The sequence below is a fragment of the Triticum aestivum genome, chromosome 5B, assembly GCF_018294505.1.
Source record: "Triticum aestivum cultivar Chinese Spring chromosome 5B, IWGSC CS RefSeq v2.1, whole genome shotgun sequence".
NCBI lineage: Eukaryota > Viridiplantae > Streptophyta > Magnoliopsida > Poales > Poaceae > Triticum > Triticum aestivum.
The window spans coordinates 680,832,470-680,856,334 of record NC_057807.1 but is presented as its reverse complement, the minus strand read 5'-3'; the positions used below and the strand labels follow the sequence as shown (position 1 = coordinate 680,856,334).

Here is a 23,865-nt window from a genome sequence, read left to right as displayed (position 1 = left end):
TGCCTCCCATGGATTGATAAACCTTAGGTCATCCACTTGAGGGAAAATTTGCTTCTATCATACAAAACTCTGCACTTGGAGGCCAAACAATGTCTACAAGAATAAAAGTTGCGTAGTAGACATCAAGCTCTTTTCTGGCATCGTTGGCAGGGAGGTGAGTGCTTGAAAGTATATCTTTAGATCTTGCAACTGAATCTTTTAGTTTCTTGTTTTATCACTAGTTTGGTTTGTAAAATAAAACTACAAAAAAATTGGAATTGAGGTTGGCTCAAATTCTTTATCTTTATAATGTGTTTCTTGAAAATGATGGATAAGAAAATTGTGCCAAAGTGTTAGAAGAGGAATCCAATAATTTTTTTGGCATAGAGTATTTAAATGATAAGCACGATTGCAATGTTGTTAGTATGTTTGCTATGAATATCGATGATGTTAATGATATGCAAAGTCATAAGCTTGGGGATGCTATGTTTGATGAAGATGATATTTTTATTCCCCCAAGTTTTGATGATCAAATTTATTATGATGATAGCATGCCTCCTATTTATGGTGATTACAATGATGAAAGTGGGTTTGGAAGAGTGTCAACTCTAGGAAATAATTATCCCACTATTTTGGAGGGTGTTGAATCTTATTGTAATAATTACATAAGTGTATTTGGAGAGGTCATGACTTTAAGGATGATTCCACTATTTCGGAAAAGGTTTCAATTGATTATGACAACAAAGTTGCTATATATGATGATTATGGTGATGACATGTATGCTATAAAGAATAATGATAACCAACTTTTCATCATGATTTTAATATTCAATTTGGTTATGTCAATCAAGTATCTCATGATAGTTATTTTCTTGAGTTTTCTCTCACTATTATTGATGAGAAGAAATTTTTGTATGTGTAGAGTAACAAAATATTTATGCATGTGAATCATGAAAAGAATGCTTTATGTGATAGTTATATTATTGAATTTATTCATGATGCTACTAAAAATTATTATGAGATAGGAACATGTGCTTTTACATATCTGAAAATTATTATGAGATAAGAACATGTGCTTTTACATATCTCAATACTATCAAGTTTCCTCTCTATGTATTGAAAGTTTTGAACTCATGCTTGTTTTGCCTTCCTATTATAGTTGATTCTTGGTCCCATAAATTGCTTACTCACAAATCCCTATGAATATGAAGTGGGTTAGGCTTAAATGTTCTTGACATGTGATTAATGATGCTCTCTTTCATGTTTCTTCTACTATTCTTATGTGAGCATCATTAAAATCATCATTCCTAGCTAAGAAGCATTAAAGAAAAGCGCTTGTTGGGAGACAACCGAATAGTTATACCAACTATTTTTTGTGTGTTCAAATGATTAAGAAACTGCAGTAATCATGTTTTATAGCTTTTGTTTTAGTAAACTACCAAGTAAAGCCTTTGGGATGATTTGGATGATTGATAACCCACAAGTATAGGGGATCGCAACAGTTTTCGAGGGTAGAATATTCAACCCAAATTTATTGATTCGACACAAGGGGAACCAAAGAATATTCTCAAGTATTAGCAGCTGAGTTGTCAATTCAACCACACCTGGAAACTTAGTATCTGCAGCAAAGTATTTAGTAGCAAAGTAATATGATAGTGGTGGTACGGTAACAAAAGTAAAGACATCAAAAGTAATGTTTTTGGTATTTTGTAGTGATTGTAACAGTAGCAACAGAAAAGTAAATAAGGGAAAACCAGTATATGGAAAACTCGTAGGCACCGGATTAGTGATGGATAATTATGCCAGATGTGGTTCGTCATGTATCAGTCATAACATAGGGTGACACAGAACTAGCTCCAGTTCATCAATGTAATGTAGGCATGTATTCCGAATATAGTCATACGTGCTTATGGAAAAGAACTTGCATGACATCTTTTGTTCTACCCTCCCGTGGCAGCAGGGTCCTATTGGAAACTAAGGGATATTAAGGCCTCCTTTTAATAGATAACCGGAACAAAGCATTAGCACATAGTGAATACATGAACTCGTCAAACTATGGTCATCACCGGGACTGGTCCCGATTATTGTCACTTCGGGGTTGCCGGATCATAACACATAGTAGGTGACTATAGACTTGCAAGATAGGATCAAGAACTCACATATATTCATGAAAACATAATAGGTTCAGATCTGAAATCATGACACTCGGGCCCTAGTGACAAGCATTAAGCATAGCAAAGTCATAGCAACATCAATCTCAGAACATAGTGGATACTAGGGATCAAACCCTAACAAAGCTAACTTGATTACATGATAAATCTCATCCAACCCATCACCGTCCAGCAAGCCTACGATGGAATTATTCATGCACGGCGGTGATCATCATGAAATTGGTGATGGAGGATGGTTGATGATGACGACGGCGACGAATCCCCCTCTCCGGAGCCCCGAACGGACTCCAGATCAGCCCTCCCGAGAGAGATTAGGGCTTGGCAGCGGCTCCGTATCATAAAACGCGATGATTTCTTCTCTCTGATTTTTTTCTCCCTGAAGGCCAATATATGGAGTTGGAGTTGGCGTCGGAGGGCCACCAGGGGGCCCACGAGGTAGGGGGCGCGCCCAGGAGGGGGGGGGGCGCCCCCCACCCTCGTGGACAGGGTGTGGGCCCCCTGGTCTTCATCTTTGGTGAGGATCTATTATTATTATTTTTAAGATGCTCCGTGGAGTTTGAGGTCATTCCGAGAACTTTTATTTTCTGCACAAAAAACAACATCATGGCAATTCTGCAGAAAACAGCGTCAGTCCGGGTTAGTTCCATTCAAATCATACAAGTTAGAGTCCAAAACAAGGGCAAAAGTGTTTTGAAAAGTAGATACAACGGAGACGTATCAACTCCCCCAAGCTTAAACCCTTGCTTGTCCTCAAGCAGTTCAGTTGACAAACTGAAAGAGAAAAAGAAAGACTTTTACAAACTCTGTTTGCTCTTGTTGTTGTAACATGAAAAGCCAACATTCAAGTTTCAGCAAATATTATGAACTAACCATACTAACAATAACACAAAGGTCTCACAATTACTCATATCAATAGCATAATCAGCTAGCGAGCTATAATAACAAAACTCGGATGACAACACTTTCTCAAAATAATCATAACATGATATAACAAAATGGTATCTCGCTAGCCCTTTCTGAGACCGCAAAACATAAATGCAGAGCACCTTTAAAGATCAAGGACTGACTAAACATTGTAATTCATGGTAAAAGAGATCCAGTCAAGTCATACCCAACATAGACCAATAATAATGAATGCAAATGACAGTGTGCTCTCTAGCGGGTGCTTTTTAATAAGAAGGATGATGACTCAACATAAAAGTAAATAGATAGGCCCTTCGCAGAGGGAAGCAGGGATTTGTAGAGGTGCTAGAGCTCGGTTTTGAAATAGAGATAAATTATATTTTGAGCGACATACTTTCATTGTCAACATAACAACTAAGAGATGACGATATCTTCCATGCTAAACAAATTATAGGCAGTTCCCAAACAGAATGGTAAAGTTTATACTCCCCCTCCTCCACAAGCATCAATCCATGGCTTGCTCGAAACAACGAGTGCCTCCAACGTTTAGCAGGTCCCAGGGGGAGTTTTGTTTGCAATTATTTTGATTTAGTTTGCATAAAGCATGGGACTGGGCATCCCAACGACCAACCATTTTCTCGTGAATGAGGAGCGGAGTCCACTCCTCTTGAGAATAACCCGCCTAACACGGAAGATAAGGGCAGCCCTAGCTGACATATGAGCTATTTGAGCATGCAAAACAGAATATTTATTTGAAGGTTTAGAGTTTGGAACATACAAATTTACTTGGAACGGCAGGTAAATACCGCATATAGGTAGGTATAGTGGACTCATATGGAACAACTTTGGGGTTTAAGGAGTTTGGATGCACAAGCAGTATTCCCGCTTAGTACAGGTGAAGGCTAGCAAAAGACTGGGAAGCGACCAACTGAGAGAGTGATAACAGTCGTAAACATGCATTAAAACTAATTTACACCGAATGCAAGCATGAGTAGGATATAATCTACCATGAACATAAATATCATGAAGGCAATGTTGATTTGATTCAACTACATGCGTGAACATGTGCCAAGTCTAGTCACTCAATTCATTTAAAGGAGGATACCATCCCATCATACCACATCATAATCATTCTAATAACATGTTGGCACGCAAGGTAAACCATTATAACTCATAGCTAATCAAGCATGGCACAAGCAACTATAATCTCTAAATGTCATTGCAAATATGCTTACTTCATAATAGCTGACTCAGGAACGATGAATCATCATATTTACAAAAACAAGAGAGGTCGAGTTCATACCAGCTTTTCTCATCCCAATAAGTCCATCATATATCATCATTATTGCCTTTAACTTGCACGACCGAACGATGTGAATAATAATAAGAGTGCATGTGCATTGGACTAAGCTGGAATCTGCAAGCATTCAACTCAAGAGAGAAGACAAGTAATATGGGCTCTAAGTTAAATAAACAATCATGCATCTAAGAGCCACTAAGCATTTTCAATATAGTCTTCTCGACCCCAAAGAAAGGAAACTAAAACTATTTACACGGGAAAGCTCCCAACAAGCAAAAGAAGAACGGGAAATATTTTTGGGTTTTCCTTTTTAATTACTACAACAAAGAAATAAACTACTACTAATTTTTTTCCTTAAGGTTTATTAAACACACAAGAAGAAAGCAGGAAAAAAGAAAGTAATCTAGCATGGATATTACAGTGAAAGAGTATGAGCACCGACATCTAGCAATGAGTGTGTGTGAACATGAATGTAATGTCGGTGGGAAATACGTACTCCCCCAAGCTTAGGCTTTTGGCCTAAGTTGGTCTATTGCCAGGGATAACCTGGCGGATACCCGTAGGTGAAGCTGGGGTCATACTGCGATGAAGAAGACTCTGACTGCCACTGGCTGGCAACCACCTCTGGATCCCAAGAATAAATAGACTATCGTGGAAGCTCGTCTTGTGGCTCCGGCTCCGGGACTGGTGCAGGATTTCGATAGGCTTGAGTGGCCGCCCACGAAACGATGTGAAGACCTGCAGACAAGTTAAACAAAGAGGGAGCAGGCAAAGTAATAGTCTCAGGGTGATGTTTATCAAAGTACAATTTATATTTGAGCTCCCCTTCACAACTCATAACAAGAAAATCATGCGCTAGCATACTCTTATAATCTAAATAAGCACGGGGCAACAATGTTTCCTCTTTCTCCTCATGCCTAATAGGTATTTCAAAATATTCAGCTAGGCGTGAAGCATAAATGCCTCCAAAGACGGGGCCCTTAGTACGGTTCAGATTTAACCGTCTAGCAACAATTCCACCCATACTAACAGAGTTATCGTGGTATAAACCATGAAACAAAATGATAACATCAGGAACACTAAGGTTTCCACAGTTTCCGCGACCTATCAAGCAACGACTAGCAAATAAGGCAAAGTAGCATAAAACAGGAAAATGTATGCTAGTAATTATTGCATCAGAAACCTTCCTGGTTTCTCCCACCGTGATAGTGTTAATAAAAGCTTCTACTTCGTTACGGTGTGGTTCATCCAAGGTGCCCTCAAAGGGTATTTTGCAAACCTCGCAAAATTCAGCTAATGACATCTTCTTAACAACGTCATATAAATGAAACTCTACTAAAGGAGGTGATTTCTTAGGGAAAAAGTAGAAGTTTTGCATAAAAGTATTTGTGAGTAAGAGATACTGATGACGTTGGTCTTGGACGAAGTCGGTGAGGCCAGCGTTCTCAATCAATAAATAGAAATCCTCATAAATCCCGGCTCTCCTCAAGAAGTCATCGGAAGACCATTCACACGGCCGGACCTCCGTGGTGCGAGGCAAATTAAATTTGGGCTTCTGTTCTTCTTCCTTTTGTTTTTCCTTCGAGCTTCGGCTCGACGAGCCCCTCAAGAGTCTCTTCATTATTTCTGAAACAATCTGAAATTTTTAGTAACTTCAAATAAAAGTGAACCAACTTCAATAAAATTGATAGCAACTACTCCCACGAGTGCCTAGAGCATAAATCAAGCATTAGAACTACTTGGGACCATATGAATTTGACATGCAAGCTCAAGAACATGGTCACCTATGCAGCATAAATTTGCAATGAATAGAGCACTAGAACAAAAACTAATTGGACCAATGGAGGAGTCACATACCAAGGAACAATCTCCCCGAGCAGTTTTGCGAGAGGTGCTTTGAGCAAGGAGATCGAAAATCACAACAACAGGGGCTGGAACTCGTGCTTGAGTTGGTTTTTCGTGTTTGTGTGAGGCAGAGAAAGAAGATGGGTGCATGGATAAGTGGAGGAGGGCCACCGTGGGCCCATGAGGCAGGGGGCGCGCCCAGGGGGGTAGGGCGCACCCTCCACCCTCGTGGCCAGGTGGCAGCTCCCCCCGCGGTATTTTTGCACAACAAATCCCCAAATATTCCCGAAAAAATCATATTAAATTGGCATGGCATTCTGAGGACTTTTATTTTCGGGATATTTTTATATTTGTGCGGATAAATCAGGGAACGGACAGAAAAAAAATACTATTTTACTTTATTTCTACTAAATAACAGAAAATATAAAGAGGGTATAGAAGGTTGTGCTTCTAGTTTCATCCATCTCATGCCCATTAAAAAGAATCCACTAACAAGGTTGATCAAGTCTTGTTAACAAACTCATTCCGATTAACATGAAACCGGAGAAATTTTGAATAACACTATGTTACCTCAACGGGGATATGGACATCCCCAATAATAAGTATATCATACTTTTTCTTGACAGTAGGGAGAGGAAATTCAAAACCTCCAAATATAATCGATGGAATTTTCCCAATAGAGTTGATACTATAAACTTGAGGTTGTTTCCTTGGAAAGTGTACCGTGTGCTCATTGCCATTAACATGAAAAGTGACATTGCCTTTGTTGCAATCAATAATAGCCCCTGCAGTATTAATGAAAGGTCTTCCAAGAATAATAGACATACTATCATCCTCGGGAATATCAAGAATAACAAAGTCCGTTAAAATAGTGACGTTTGCAACCACAACAGGCACATCCTCACAAATACCGACAAGTATAGCAGTTGATTTATCAGCCATTTGCAAAGATATTTCAGTAGGTGTCAACTTATTCAAGTCAAGTCTACGATATAAAGAGAGAGGCATAACACTAACACCGGCTCCAAGATCACATAAAGCAGTTTTAACATAATTTCTCTTAATGGAGCATGGTATAGTAGGTACTCCGGGATCTCAAGTTTCTTTGGTATTCCACCCTTAAAAGTATAATTAGCAAGCATGGTGGAAATTTCAGCTTCAGGTATCTTTCTTTTATTAGTAATAATATCCTTCATATACTTAGCATAAGGATTTGTTTTGAGCACATCAGTTAATCGCATACGCAAAAAGATAGGTCTAATCATTTCAGCAAAGCGCTCAAAATCCTCATCATCCTTTTTCTTGGATGGTTTTGGAGGAAAAGGCATGGGTTTCTGAACCCATGGTTCCCTTTCTTTACCATGTTTCCTAGCAACAAAGTCTCTTTTATCATAAGTTGATTCCTTGATTTTGGGTTATCAAGATCAACAGCAGGTTCAACTTCTACATCATTATCATTACTAGGTTGAGCATTATCATGAACATCATCATTAACATTTTCACTAGGTTCATGTTCATTACCAGATTGTGTTTCAGCATCAGACATAGAGATATCATTTGGATTCTCAGGTGGCTCAGCAATAGGTTCACTAGAAGTTTGCAAAGTCCTATCATTCTTCTTTTTCTTCTTTCTTGAAGAACTAGGTACATCAATATCATTTCTCTGAGAATCTTGCTCGATTCTCTTAGGGTGGCCTTCAGGATACAAAGGTTCCTGAGTCATTCTACTAGTTCTAGTAGCCACTCTAACAGCATAATCATTTTTCTTACTATTCATTTCATCAAGCACTTCTTTTTGAGCTTTAAGTACTTGTTCTACTTGAGTGGTAACCATAGAAGCATGTTTGCTAACAAGTTTAAGTTCACCTCTAATATTAGCCATATAATCACCCAAGCGTTTAATCATATAAGCATCTTGTTTTAATTGTCTACCAAAATAAGCATTAAAGTCATCTTGCTTAAACATAAAGTTGTCAAACTCATCCAAGCACTAACTAGCAATTTTAGTAGGAGGGACTTCAGCTTTATCATATCTATAGAGAGAATTTACCTTTACTACCTGTGTCGGAATATCGGGATCAGGAGGTTCTTCAGTGAATAAGGAATTGAGATCACATACTTCTTCAACAAGCGGTAAATTAAGACCGTGTATTTCTTCAATAGGAGGTAAATTCTTAACATCTTCGACTTTAATACCTTTTTCTTTCATAGATTTCTTTGCCTCTTGCATATCTTCGGGGCTGAGAAATAGAACACCTCTCTTCTTCGGAGTTGGTTTAGGAATAGTCTCAATAATTGGCTCTGGAGCTGGCTCAGGAGGTGCCCAATTATTTTCATTTATCAACATATTATTCAACAGAATTTCAGCTTCATCCGGTGTTCTTTCCCTGAAAAGAGAACCAGCACAACTATCCAGGTAATCTCTGGAAGCATCGATTAGTCCATTATAAAAGATATCAAGTATTTCAGGTTTCTTAAGAGGATGATCAGGCAAGGCATTAAGTAACTTGAGAAGCCTCCCCCAAGCTTGTGGGAGACTCTCTTCTTTAATTTGCACGAAGTTGTATATTTCCCTCAAGGCAGCTTGTTTCTTATGAACAGGGAAATATTTAGCAGAAAAGTAATAGATCATATCCTGGGGACTACGCACACAACCAGGATCAAGCGAATTAAACCATATCTTAGCATCACCCTTTAATGAGAACGGAAATATTTTGATAAATAAAGGTAGCGCGATCTCTCATCTTTAGTAAACAGGGCGGCTATATCATTTAACTTAGTAAGATGTGCCACAATAGTTTCAGATTCATAGCCATAAAAAGGATCAGATTCAACCAAAGTGATTATATCTGGATCAACAGAAAATTCATATTAATCCTTATCGGGAACACAGATAGGTAAAGTAGCAAAAGCAAGGTCGGGTCTCATTCTATCTCTAAGAGATTCTTTACTCCATTTAACTAGCAACCTCTTAAGTTCGTATCTATCCTGACACGCAAAAATAGCTGCAGAAGATTCCGCATCAAAAAGATAACCCTCAGGAATAGCAGGCATATTTTCATCATCACTCTCATCATCGTATTTAGATTCAATAATTTCTCTTTCTCTAGACCTAGAAATTTGCTCATCTAGAAATTCACCAAGGGGCACAGTAGTATCAAGCATAGGAGTAGTTTCATCATAAGTATCATGCATAGCAGAAGTGGCATCATCAATAACATGCGACATATTGGAACGAATAGCAAAAGCAGGTTTAGGTGTCGCTAGCTTACTCATAATAGAAGGTGAATCAAGTGCAGAGCTAGATGGCAGTTCCTTACCTCCCTCGTAGTTGAGGGATAAATTGTTGTCTTAGCGTCTTTCAAGTTCTTCATAGTGTCTAGCAGATATAAATCCCAAGTAACTCAAGGAATAGAGCTATGCTCCCCGGCAACGGCGCCAGAAAAAGGTCTTGATAACCCACAAGTATAGGGGATCGCAATAGTTTTCGAGGGTAGAGTATTCAACCCAAATTTATTGATTCGACACAAGGGGGCCAAAGATATTCTCAAGTATTAGCAGTTGAGTTGTCAATTCAACCACACCTGGAAACTTAGTATCTGCAACAAAGTATTTAGTAGCAAAGTAATATGATAGTGGTGGTACGGTAACAAAAGTAAAGACAACAAAAGTAATGTTTTTGGTATTTTGTAGTGATTGTAACAGTAGCAACAGAAAAGTAAATAAGCGAAAACCAGTATATGGAAAACTCGTAGGCACCGGATTAGTGATGGATAATTATGCCAGATGTGGTTCGTCATGTAATAGTCATAACATAAGGTGACACGGAACTAGCTCCAGTTCATCAATGTAATGTAGGCATGCATTCCGAATATAGTCATACGTGCTTATGGAAAAGAACTTGCATGACATCTTTTGTCCTACCCTCCCGTGGCAGCGGGGTCTTATTGGAAACTAAGGGATATTAAGGCCTCCTTTTAATAGAGAACTGGAACAAAGCATTAGCACATAGTGAATACATGAACTCCTCAAACCATGGTCATCACCAGGAGTGGTCCCGATTATTGTCACTTCGGGGTTGCCGGATCATAACACATAGTAGGTGACTATAGACTTGCAAGATAGGATCAAGAACTCACATATATTCATGAAAACATAATAGGTTCAGATCCGAAATCATGGCACTCGGGCCCTAGTGACAAGCATTAAGCATAGCAAAGTTATAGCAACATCAATCTCAGAACATAGTGGATACTAGGGATCAAACCCTAACAAAGCTAACTCGATTACATGATAAATCTCATCCAACCCATCACCGTCCAGCAAGCCTACGATGGAATTACTCACGCACGGCGGTGAGCATCATGAAATTGGTGATGGAGGATGGTTGATGATGACGACAGCGACAAATCCCCCTCTCCGGAGCCCCGGACGGACTCTAGATCAGCCCTCCCGAGAGAGATTAGGGCTTGGCGGCGGCTCCGTATCGTAAAACGCGATGATTTCTTCTCTCTGATTTTTTTCTCCCCGAAGGCCAATATATGGAGTTGGAGTTGGCGTCGGAGGGCCACCAGGGGGCCCACGAGGTAGGGGGGCACGCCCAGGAGGGGGGGGGGGCGCCCCCACCCTCGTGGATAGGGTGTGGGCCCCCTGGTCTTCATCTTTGGCGAGGATTTTTTTTATTTTTTCTAAGATGTTCCATGGAGTTTCAGGTCATTCCGAGAACTTTTATTTTCTGCACAAAAAACAACATCATGGCAATTCTGCTGAAAACAGCGTCAGTCCGGGTTAGTTCCATTCAAATTATACAAGTTAGAGTCCCAAACAAGGGCAAAAGTGTTTGGAAAAGTAGATACGATGGAGACGTATCAATGATAGTTGAATTGATTCTGTGCAAAAACAGAAACTTTTTGCCCAGTGCTGGAATTACTATAATTCATTGGAAGGTGATAAAATTCTGATATGTTTAAAAATGATTTATATACAAATTTCCTACATTTTCTAAATTTTAAGAATTTTTGGAGTTACATAAGTATGGTGTTTGTCTAGATCATTACAGACTATTCTTTTTTTGACAGATTCTGTTTTCAATGCATAGTTTGCTTGTTTTATAGTTTCTATGGCTTATATTGGTCAGTATAAATTGTATAAATGATAGGGTACAATAGGAATTATGTGAGAACAATTATGAATCTTGTATTGACAGTGCCAAAATGAATGATTTGCTCTTTATCATACTAACATATCTCATGAAGTTTGGTTAAGTTTTGTGTGATTGAAGTTTTCAAGTTTTGGGTGAGATATCGATATGAGGAGAATAAGGAGTGGCAAGGCCTATGCTTGGGGTTTCCCAAGGTAATATCTAAGGAATACCCAAGCGTCCAAGCTTGGGGATGCCCCGGAAGGCATCCCCTCTTTCGTCTTCAACATTATCGGTAACCTCACTTGGAGGTATATGAGTTTTGCTTGGAGCATAATTTGATTGTATTTATATTTGCTTGCTTTTATTTATAATACTGTTTTGTACCTTTTATTTCAATAAAAGTGACAAGTATAGCCTTTACCATGCTCAATTCGCAAGTCTATATGTTACTGTTTGAAAAACAGAGAGTTTTCTGTCATGTCTTGAATATTCCTGAATAGTAAGAACATGATAAAATCTTGGAATATTTACATAGTAAGTTTCTATAGTGTGGTAAATTTTCATAATTTTTGGGGTTAAAGAAGTATGAGTATTTCTTCATCCTTCACAGACTGTCCTGTTTAGACAGATTGCGGTTCTGATTGCATTGTTCGCATATGTTACTTGTTTAATGATTCTATTTGAGGATAGGAGTATTAAATATGCAGAGGCATTTAGTAAGCAATGTTTAATTATACTTTTAGTAATTTGTTACAGTAGAGAATAATAAGGTTTTGCATTGATTTATACTAACTTACCTCACGAGTTCTTTTTGAGTTTTGTGTGGATGAAGCTTTTAAGATTTAGGAGAAGCCATGATATGAGAGGAATTAAGGAGACACACGAGCTCAAGCAATTGCCGCATTTTATGATTATGAAATCTGGCAAATGGATGTCAAAACTGCATTCCTTAATGAATTTCCTAAAGAAGAGTTGTATATGGTGCAACCAGAAGGTTTTGTCGATCCTAAAGGTGCTAGCAAAGTGTGCAAGCTCCAGCGATCCATTTATGGACTGGTGCAAGCATCTCGGAGTTGGAATATACGCTTTGATGAGGTGATCAAAGCATATGGTTTTATACAGACTTTTGGAGAAGCCTGTATTTACAAGAAAGTGAGTGGGAGCTCTATAGCATTTCTAATATTATATGTGGATGGCATATTGTTGATTGGAAATGATGTATAATTTCTGGATAGCATAGAAGGATACTTGAATAAAAGTTTTTCAATGAAAGACCTCGGTGGAGCTGCTTATATATTGGGCATCAAGATCTATAGAGATAGATCAAGACACTTGATAGGACTTTCACAAAGCACATACCTTGATAAAGTTTTGAAGAAGTTCAAAATTGATCAGTCAAAGAAAGGGTTCTTGCCTGTGTTACAAGGTGTGAAGTTGAGTCAGACTCAATGCCCGACCACTGCAGAAGATAGAGAGAAAATGAAAGTCATTCCCTATGCCTCAACCATATGTTCTATCATATATGCTATGCTATGTACCAGACATGATGTGTGCCTTGCTATAAGTTTAGCAGGGAGGTACCAAAGTAATCCAGGAGTGGATTACTGGACAACGATCAACAACATCCTGAAGTACCTAAAAAGGACTAGGGATATGTTTCTCATTTATGGAGGTGACAAAGAGCTTGTCGTAAGTGGTTACGTTGATGCTAGCTTTGACACTAATCCGGATGACTCTAAGTCACAATCCAGATACATATTTTTATTGAATGGTGGAGCTGTCAGTTGGTGCAGTTCCAAGCAGAGCGTAGTGGCGGGATATACATGTGAAGCGGAGTACATAGCTGCTTCGGAAGCAACAAATGAAGGAGTCTGGATGAAGGAGTTCATATCCGATCTAGGTGTAATACCTAGTGCATCGGGTCTAATGAAAATCTTTTGTGACAATACTGGAGCAATAGCCTTGGCGAAGGAATCTAGATTTCACAAAAAGACCAAACACATCAAGAGATGCTTCAACTCCATCCGAGATTTGGTCAAGGAGGGAGACATAGGGGTTTGCAAAATACATACGGATCTGAATGTGGCAGACCAGTTGACTAAGCCTCTTCCACGAGCAAAACATGATCAACACCAAGACTCCATGGGTGTTAGATTCATTACAATGTAATCTAGATTATTGACTCTAGTGCAAGTGGGAGACTGAAGGAAATATGCCCTAGAGGCAATAATAAAGTTGTTATTTTATATTTCCTTATTCATGATAAATGTTTACTATTCATGCTAGAATTGTATTAACATGAAACTTGATACATGTGTGAATACATAGACAAAACACCGTGTCCCTAGTATGCCTCTACATGACTAGCTCGTTGATCAAAGATGGTTAAGTTTCCTAGCCATGAACATGTGTTGTCATTTGATGAACGGGATCATATCATTAGGAGAATGATGTGATGGACAAGACCCATCCGTTAGCTTAGCATAATGATCATTCAGTTTTATTGCTACTGCTTTCTTCATGTCAAATATATATTCCTCCGACTATGAGATTATGCAACTCCCGGACACCGGAGGAATGCCTTATGTGCTATCAAACGTCACAATGTAACTGGGTGATTATAAAGATGCTCTACAGGTATCCCCGAAGGTGTTTGTTGGGTTGGCATAGATCGAGATTATGATTTGTCACTCTGAGTATCGGAGAGGTATCCCTGGGCCCTCTCGGTAATGAACATCATAAGAAGCCTTGCGAGCAATGTGACTAATGAGTTAGTTACGAGATGATGCATTATGGAACGAGTAAAGAGACTTGTCGGTAACAAGATTGAACTAGGTATGAAGATATCGACAACGAATCTCGGGCAAGTAACATACCGATGACAAAGGGAATAACGTATGTTGACATGGCGGTTCGACCGATAAAGATCTTCGTAGTATATGTGGGAACAATATGAAAATCCAGGTTCCGCTATTGGTTATTGACCAGAGAGGTGTCTCGGTCATGTCTACATAGTTCTCGAACCCATAGGGTCCGCACACTCAATGTTCGATGATGATATGTATTATATGAGTTATGTGTTTTGGTGACCAAAGGTTGTTCGGAGTCCCGGATGAGATCACAGACATGACGAGGAGTCTCAAAATGGTCGAGAGGTAAAGATTGATATATTGGAAGGTTGTATTCGGACACTGGAAGGTTTCCGAAATGTATCGGGTACATATCAAAGTACCGGAGGGGTTACCGGAACCCCCTGGGGAAAGATATGGGCCATATGGGCCATAAGAGGGAGGCACACCAGTTGCTCCAAGCCGTGTGCGGTGCCCCCCTCCACAGTTTACGCCTCCGGCCATATTCTCGCGGTGCTTAGGTGAAGCCCTGCGCGGATCACATCACCATCACCGTCACCACGCCGTCATGCTGACGGAACTCATCGACTCCTTCGACCCTCTGCTGGATCAAGAGCTCGAGGGACGTCATCACGATGAACATGTGCAGAACTCGGAGGTGCCGTACATTCGGTACTCGATCGGTCGAAACGAGAAGACGTTCGACTACATCAACCGCGTTAAGCAAACGCTTTCGCTTTCGGTCTACGAGGGTATGTGGACACACTCTCCCCCTCTCGTTGCTATGCATCTCCTAGATAGATCTCGCGTGAGCATAGGAATTTTTTTGAAATTGCATGCTACGTTTCCCAACACTTGGTTGCCACAAAATGTCAGTTTTTTTAATGTTTGCATTTTTTCTTCTCAAATTTACTGTTCATCGGTCAAACCCGGTCAACATGATCAAAATTTGGTTTTGGACCAAACTTATCGGGTATTGAGGTCTATAATTTTAAAAAGAGAAGAAATTTTCTATGGAGCACATAAGAGGAAGCACACAGAGGAAAGTGCCTTGTTAACAGGAATTGGCCCCTGAACTATTGGAGGTGCTTGTATGAGAGGCCTTCAGTTTACCTGGTTGTCGATCCTCTTGGCAACACTGTACAGTTTTGCCCCTACTATAATGAAAAAGGCAGAACACCTGCCAGTTCCGGGTAAAAAAAAGAACTTAAGGAACAAAAACATACTTTATTCTAAAGAAAATGACACTCCAACAGATTCTCTTAAGCCCTCTATCCCTTTGATATACAGTGCCCTGAATACAAACAATATAGAGGAAAGCGGGAAAGAGGGGAATATACAGTGGCCTCTATCCCTTTGTTTTCTTCCTTTTTTTGATAAAGAGCGATTTTATTAATTCAAAACGGCCGGTAGGACATTCCAGCATGAGCCTCGAGCTCCTGCGCCTTCGTTTTTGGTCAGCTCGTTGTGTTGCTCTGCTTTTTGACCACCTCCTGTCGTCGGACCGCCGCCTTCTCGTAGCGCTCACCGCCGCAAACTCTTTCCCGTCGTCGACACCCCAAACTAGCGGCTCGCGTGAGCTCGACGCGACCCGCTTGACCGATGCCATGGACACACCATCGGATCTCTCAGCGGTCGTCCCTCCCTTCCATGAGGTGTTGAGGACGCTTCCGCCATGCCGCCAACACCACCTCCCATGCCTTCTAGCCACCCGTCCGAGCTTCAGCCACTAGCTTTCGCCCCTACCAACCCACCCGAAGCACTGGTGGCGGGTCACCACACATGCTTGCTCACCTACGGGCTATGGACCTCCTCTGACGGTCCAACCTTCCCTCGCCAAGTCGACCGACGACGAGCTCAACGCCCTGAAGGTGTTTGAAGGATTACCCGACAGGTAATTTCAGCTTCAGTTCCTAGATTTTAGCCATTAACAATTTTGCGCTTCATGTCCGACCTCTTCATCTTCCCCAACAACAAACTTCCGCACAAGAAAACCCTTAGTCACCAAATAAAATTGCAACTCCCACCTCGTTGACAATATTTTTGTGATGCCACATTTAAAAGCACATCCTTGACGGCGACTCAAATAGATCTAAAACGTCTTATATTTGTTTACATATGAAGTATCAAGGAAAGTATTTGTCACCCTCCAATATATAAAACTATACTCCATGTACACCAACAAACACAAGATCAAAGAAATTACTAATTCCGCTGGGAGAGATAATTTACTTCAGTGAGGGTTTACTTCAAAGATGAGAGAACCGATGGATGAAATTTCCAAGAGGGGATCGATCTGCTCCGGATTGTATTTTGGATGCTATAAACTTGGGTTTGCCCGAGCAGATCGTTGAATAAATTAATGCAACACTTCCAACTCAAAAACAAAAGAGATCACTCGGCAATTAGGCACTTTTTCTTGCGTTTCACACTTTTTGGGGAATACGCATAGCATGCGTATCATTTCATTGATAGAAGAAGATATAATGAGTACATGAGGTGGTGGTACAACACATGACACGAACGCGAAGGGTCGTGAACATGGTGCCCAAAGCGGAAAGATGAAAGATGCTCGACCCAAGCAAAGAAGAACACAGCTAAACTCTCCTACCAGAGAAGCTATCCAACTAACAAACAAACTACCCACAGCTCCAGAACTAGCACCGAGGATGCCACGAGCAAAACAAGACAATGCCTTCACGAAGGAGAACGACACCGAGACGCCGTCGTCGTCCGGTCCGGAAAACCAGACCTAAGGTTTCCCCTGAAGCTCGAAAAGGGGCCCAGAAGATGGCCATGGCAGCGCCTTCAAGAAGGAGACGGCATCCGCAGATGTCAGCCGCTGCCAGCATAAGCTGCAGGGATTTCGCCCTGGCCAAATTCCGAGCAATCCCAAGCATCGAAGCATAGATCGGATATGAGGCAGTTGGGCATACGCCGGAGCAGCGACTGCAGGAAGGGGAGCCGCACCCGACACCAAAGGAGGCATCGAACACCGCTGGACGCGCGAGCTACAGAGGAGGACGAGGTTGCGTGGCTGAGCGGAGTGGAAGGTGGCGGGGATGCGATGGTGGCCGGAGCCCTGGATGAGCCATGATCTGGAAAGGAGCGCGGATCAAGGTCACCAGGACCGGAGTAGCAGGGACACCGGCGTGCCTAGGGAGCCGGAAGGGGACGCAACTCCCGAAGCGTGCCGGAGGCGAAGATGCACCGGGATGGACGGCCAACCAAGGTACCGACAGGGTGGTGGTGACGCGGAGATGCCGAAGAACCAGTGAGCCAAGGGAGCCGGAAAACGCAGCTCCCGGGGCGCGCCGGGTCTGAAGCCGTGCCGGCAGGCCAGGGGCACCGGAGGAGGCGCATACCCATGGCCACCGGGCTGAAGCCGCCCCTGCCGGGTGGAAGATGAGGGGAACTCGCGCACAACCAAAATCCGGACGACGCGCGGTCAGAAGCCGCCACCATCGGGCGCAGCCAGCCGCCTCCAACGCAACCTTCCGAGGAGGCCAACCCGAAGCTCGAAGGGAGGGGGGTCGGAGGAGGGGACGCGGATAGCAGGGTGCGCCCGGCCGCCACGGGGTCGACTGGAGAGCACCACGACCAGCCGGAGTGGACCCCCAGATTCAGGGCCGGAAGGAGCTGCCGCAGGGACTCGCAGCTGGGGGTGGACCCCCAGATTCAGGGCCGGAAGGAGCTGCCGCAGGGACTCGCAGCTGGGGGTGGGTGCGGGTGGGGGGGGTGCACCAGGGCCGCCAGCACGTCGGAGCCGCCAAGGAGGGACGCACGCACCGCCGGTGGAGGCTGCCGCCGCAAGCACCAGATCCGGGCGGGTGGGGGGGGGGGGGGGGGGGGGGAGGGGGCGGTCAGGGTGGACGGCACGAGCGGTCTTTAGGACCGGCTCGTGGCCCGCTCGGTCCGGCCAGGCTCGGTCCTGGCCCAGCATGAAATCCAGCCGGTCCGGGCCCTGCAAACGGGACCGAAAATCCCTCGGTCCGGTCCGGTTAAAGCTCAGTCCGACCGAGCGGACCGGCGAACACGAGCTGTGGCATGGCGGGAGCATGGCAGGGGCATGTCGGGACGAGGCGGGGGCGTGGCTGGGGCGTGTCGACGTCATGGCAGGCGCGTGACGAGCACGTGGCCGGAGCTGCGTGGCGGGCGCGTCGGTCGTGCACTGGTCAGCGCCGCCGTCGTTCATCCGCGCGGCCACCGGCCTCCCTGCGCTGGCAAGCATGTCTACTGGATGCGCCACGCCCGGATCTATCACCTGGAAGGTAGAACTTGAAGCGGGAGGCCCTACACCGCCGCTGCACACTGGCCGTCGTGCCAGATTCTTCGTGGCTGTTGCTTCCCGAGCTCTGCCTGGCCGCCGTGCCGTCCACCGTGAGTCACAGAAGTCGCCGGACACCTCCACGACGAGCCCCTCTGCCTCCAGCGCCCTCCCCGCGTCGCCGTGCTCCGGCGCGAGCTCTGTGGTGACCACCGGCCGGTCCAAACGAGCCGCTCGGTCCGGCTCGGGCTTTCGTCGCTGCGACCCGGTCCCTGAAAACAGGACCGCGACGCTGCTCGGTCCGGTCCGGTCCGGACCGCCGACGGCCGGTCCAAACGACGGCTCGGTCAGGGACCGGACCGGCCCGGACCGTGTCCACCCTGAGGGGGCGGAGGGAGAGGGTTGGAGGAGAGGAACGGCCCCGCCGTCGCCGTAGCCATCCCAGGGCCCGGCGCGGCTTAGCCGGCCGGCCCTCCGGCGACGGCGACGCGGGGGTGGGCTGGAGGCGGGGAACGAGCCTGCGGCGGCTAGGGTTTCCCCCGAGTCGCCCGGCTCGGGCGTCCAACACAACAGCACTTTTTCAAGGTGTTATGATGTTGGCTACTCTTGCGTTTCACACTTGCACAGCAAAATCATAGCGCACATGCCATGCATCTAAACGGGGTCAAGACTATAATACGAGTAAACTAGCCGGGCAGGGATCCAATAATGCGAGTAAACTAAACGGGCGTCAAGTCTATATGTTTATGCTTATTTCCTGGGAAGTCGTTCTTGGCCGCTTTCTATAGTTGCTTGCTCGGGCATTGACTTGGAGTTGGATCATTGCCATTTGCAGGTCGACTGAAACGCTCTCAAATGAACATCAGAAGGGCTTGATCTGCTGTTCTCCGTCGCCCCTGCTACACCCAGCTTCCTATCATCCTCGAATTGATCCAGATATTGGGCTCATCGTTGCACTCTTCTCACCGGCTGGTCTACTCGTGTAAGTCAAACCAAGCTGCTCTCTATGTGTTCTTCTTTCAGATCCATATATATCTTACTTCCCTTGTATACATATGATGCTACACATGGGGGGCACTAATCGAATCTGTAGTTGTTGATGTGATTAGCTCCGTCGTTATGTATGAAGCAGTTAGCTAGATTTGGTATGCCATATGAGTACATGTAGATCTCTCTCCCTCTCTGTCTTCCTCTGTGCGTGCTCGCTGTGGAGAAGATGTTCTTATGTTCCTGTACGCTTTTCAGTGGACGGGAATCAATGGCAGGAGGGGGAGGAGGAGGACTGGTGGTGCGTGTGTGGAAAGAATGGGGGATCCAGATCTTGGTTGTCACCAGCTTCCTGCTTCAGCTCGTCCTCCTCATCTTCGGTGGGTTCCGGCGGCGAAGCTCCTCTGCTGTGTTGATGGCCTTCCTCTGGCTGTCCTACCTGATGGCTGATAACATCGCGGTATACGCCCTTGGCCACATGACTCTGGAAAGCAGGCCCCGCGACGCTGGGCTTGTGGCGTTTTGGGCAACCTTCTTTCTGCTCCACCTCGGTGGTCAGGACACCATCACCGCCTTCTCCATGGAGGACAACCAGCTCTGGAGGCGCCACCTGCTGACTCTCGTGGTGCAGGCATCAGGAGCCGGCTACGCCCTGCACCGCTACACCATACCTGGTACCTGGACTTTGGTCTCAGCCACCATAGTGATGTTCATAGTGGGTTTTCTCAAGTATGGGGAGAGGGTGTGCGCTCTCCAAAGAGGTAATAATGACACGTTTGATTATCTGCGCTCCCCCCCAAATAAAGTGTCTGACAGGCCGAAGAGCAGAGCTAAGATGAACAAAGAAGAGTTGATTCTACTGGATTCTCATCGCATGTTCCATTTTTGCAAGGCTGCGTTTTCCAGTGTCAGTCGGCAAACTCGGTTTGAGAACATGCTTCTATTTTATTTCAGTAATAAGGTGGAACTGCCGTATAAATGCGACATGGACATGTATGACCTGGTGGAGGCGGAGATATCCCTTCTGTACGACGTATTCTACACTAAGGCCTCAATTGGAATGTCGTTTCCAGCGCTTTTACACCTGTAAAATATACAGGCCACGACCCGTCGTTTTGATTCTCAGCTGGAATTAGCACACGGCTGGTAAAATACACTTGTAAAACAAATACAGGTGTATAAAAATACACCGATTCCAAACAGGGCCTAAGGCGCAAGTGATCCACACTTGGCTGGGATACTTGATCCGTGCCATCTCACTGCTTGGCACGGTGATCGCATTCTTGTTGTTCCTCCTTGACGACAGTAAAGGTGCTTACAGCAGAGTAGGTGTCTCCATCAGTTACTTGCTATTGGCTGGGGCCATCATCCTGGAAACAGCATCGGTGTTTAGAGCTGTAGGATCGACATGGACGTGCGAGTACTTGCATCGTCAGGGATGGGACCGAACTAATGCTATTATTATTGGGCAACATAATGTGCTGGATTACTACTGTCCAGAGGAAGCCAAGCTTACAAGGATGATCAATAAGGTAACTCTACTTAAAGAGTGGTGGATAAAGGTTGGATTCTCAGGCAATACGAAGATCACAGTTGAGTTGAAGCAGCTAGTGCTAGCACGGATATTGAGAACAATGACTGATGATTCTAGTACATGGAGCATCTGGGACTCACAGGGCAGAGCAGCGCTTGCGGAGTACGGGCTCTTGGAAAATAGTTTCTGCTTTTCTGTCGAGGGCAGGAGTTTCACTGATATAATTCACATGTGGCAGGTTGCAACCGACATTTACCTTAACCTCAACACGCCTGCTGATATGGAGGATGGTAAACAACTTCTAGCAGCAATAAATGTACTATCTAACTACATGGGTTTTCTAATGCTGCACCCAAGCTTACTGCCCACCGGAATTCCACTCGATCCTGCTGTCTCTAATAGTGTGACGAATGGCGATATAATCTACGGTATTTCTAGGAAGGAACTTGCAGTGCAATTGCTTAGCAGGCGGGATCGTTCTACGACCAATCTCTCCGGACATCTTGCTCGTGAGCTCCTTCAAAAGGGATATGACTTGCCGATGCTGCAAGTCATCTTCGGGGTGTGGGTGGAGTTGCTGTGCTATGCAGCCCACCACAGCAACCATATTTCTCACTGCAAACAACTTGGCAGTGGCGGTGAGTTCCTCACTGTTATCCGCCTCGTCATAGATCACACCGAGCTATTTCACAAGTATAAGAATTATACTCCGCCACCTATTAACCCTGGTCACTATGTTCATATGGGCGAGATGATGAACGATTGCTGAGGGAACTGCCGGAGATGCTGTTAGGACGCCTCGTGTCTCTCCTGTATCAATGCTACCCATTTTTATTGTAATAACTATATATTTCTTTTTTTCTTTTGAGAGAAATAACTATATATTTATGTGAGCATGGGATACCTATAGGAGCTCCTCTATCATCCCTTCTTTCCATTTTATTTTCTGCAAGACTGCAAAACATGAAAGTGTTCAAGTTGATTACAGTCACTATAGATTGATTCAAGAAATAAAAGTTCAGGTTTATCGGGACGTGCGTGAGTTGGACCCTCCCGAGCCGCCCCGGCGAGGCGACCTGCAGGCGCTTCACATCTCCACCGCCGGTACCTCCCTCTCCCTCGCCGCCGCCACAGTGCGCGACCGGGCGAAGCCTGCCCGGCACCAGCGGCGGCGGGTCTCTTTCGTCTCCTCATGCGGAAGCTCGTCTCAGGCGGGTACGATGCATGTGGAGGTGGTGCCGCTGCCGGGCATCACTACGCAGCTGCACTCCGGAGTGGTTGCGCGTCGGCGGTGGGTCGACCGCGTGACAAGCCGCCGAGGGCGACACCAGGCGGTGGCGGCCGCGTCTGGTTACAGCCGACTTCGCCGGATCTTGGCCATGGTAGGCATGCGAGGCGCGTCAGCGGCTGGCGAGGCTCCTGCTGGCCGACGCCCTGGCCTTCTCTTGTCGCACACGCGGCTCAGGCGAGGGCTCGTCCGGCGTGGGCTAGGTTGTGGTGGAGGTCCCGTCCTTGGTGTTGGCTTGCCCCGATTTGGTTCCGCCGGATCTTGGCCCTAGCATTCTTCTTCCGCCAAGTCATCTTTCTGCTGGATGTTGACATGTTGGATCTGGCAGTTGATGAGTTCCGGTCTTCCAGTCAGAGATCTATATGGATTGGCGTATGACGCCCCTGAATATCTAGATTAGAAAAGTTTCAGTCGCACGCACTCTTATTATCAGCCAAACATGGCCTTAGGAGGGCGTGGCGCGAAGCTTCATTCTCTTATCGGTGTCATGGGACATGTCTAAGTCAAGATTTCCAAGGCATTGATAGAGGTGGGAAAAGTCGTGGCGGCTGCTATTGGAGGTCTTAAAGCTTCGATGAAAGGGTATAGTGGATGCGATGAAGTTTGTGTGCCGGATGTATGGTAACTTGTTTCAACGGCCTCGGCAAGCGGAGGCAACAACACTGGATGACTGCATTTTTGCTAGTGCTCCTCGAGTGCCATGTCTCGATTCTCAGGGTGAAAGCACAAGGTCTGGCCTTTGTTGGTTGTACATGACAATGGCCTTGTTGAAGGCATTGTTTTGGGTGAACTTGGACTTTCTCCGGGTGAAAGACCAAGATCTTTGATCGAGCGACGACAACGATTGTGCATTGTTTCCTCTTTAGAGGCGTTGCTTTTGAAGAACCTCTTTTGTATTCCGAGTGTTGTTTTTGGTGGTGGTTAGAGTGCCACTGCTGCTGCTAGTGACTGTTCACTATTGTGGGGTCATTTTTCTTTTGGCTTTTTATGTTCTTTTTTGGATGTGTGTATCCTTAATGCATTTGGACATCTTGTTGGTATAGAGGTTGCGTATAATTGATATCTTCGCGATATTAATATATTCCCTTTGTCGAAAAATATCATGTTGTTACAACAGTTTATTCTGCTAGTTACAGAAGCAATATATTCACAACCAGTTGTGTTGTCTTTGCATATTCTTATATCAATTTACATGTTCGTTGTGTTAGATCATTGTGTTGTAGATTCATGAAAAGCACAACACGCCAAAGGAGGCTACTATGTTAGTACTCCCTTCGTTTTTATATACTCTGCATAAACTTTATATACTTTCAACATATTTATAGAAAAATATATTAACATATACACCATCAAATATATATTTGTTAGATTCATCATTGCATATATTTTCACATAATCTAAATTTGTTACTCTAAGGCCCCATTCGGAAGCTCTCGACGAGCTGGCTTCCGAAAATCACTCCCACCCCGTTTGGATGTCTATATAGGGGCCTCGAAACGGATTTGGTATTGAAAATTTACCAATTCAGGTGTTTGGGATGCAAACTGAAACAACAGTCTGAAACAGACCCAATACAGGCACGAAATCGACTACACGCGCG

General features: G+C 44.3%; 1 protein-coding gene across 1 annotated transcript; it reads left to right on the top strand.

Annotated features, from left to right (window-relative positions):
• Positions 1 to 19,270: 19,270 nt before the first annotated feature.
• LOC123115269 (uncharacterized) lies at positions 19,271 to 21,746 on the top strand. The gene is made up of 2 exons (XM_044536469.1): positions 19,271 to 20,491; positions 20,655 to 21,746. The coding sequence occupies exons 1-2, from the start codon at positions 19,673 to 19,675 to the stop codon at positions 21,744 to 21,746; spliced, it is 1,911 nt and encodes a 636-aa protein (XP_044392404.1). The 5' UTR covers positions 19,271 to 19,672.
• Positions 21,747 to 23,865: the final 2,119 nt, after the last annotated feature.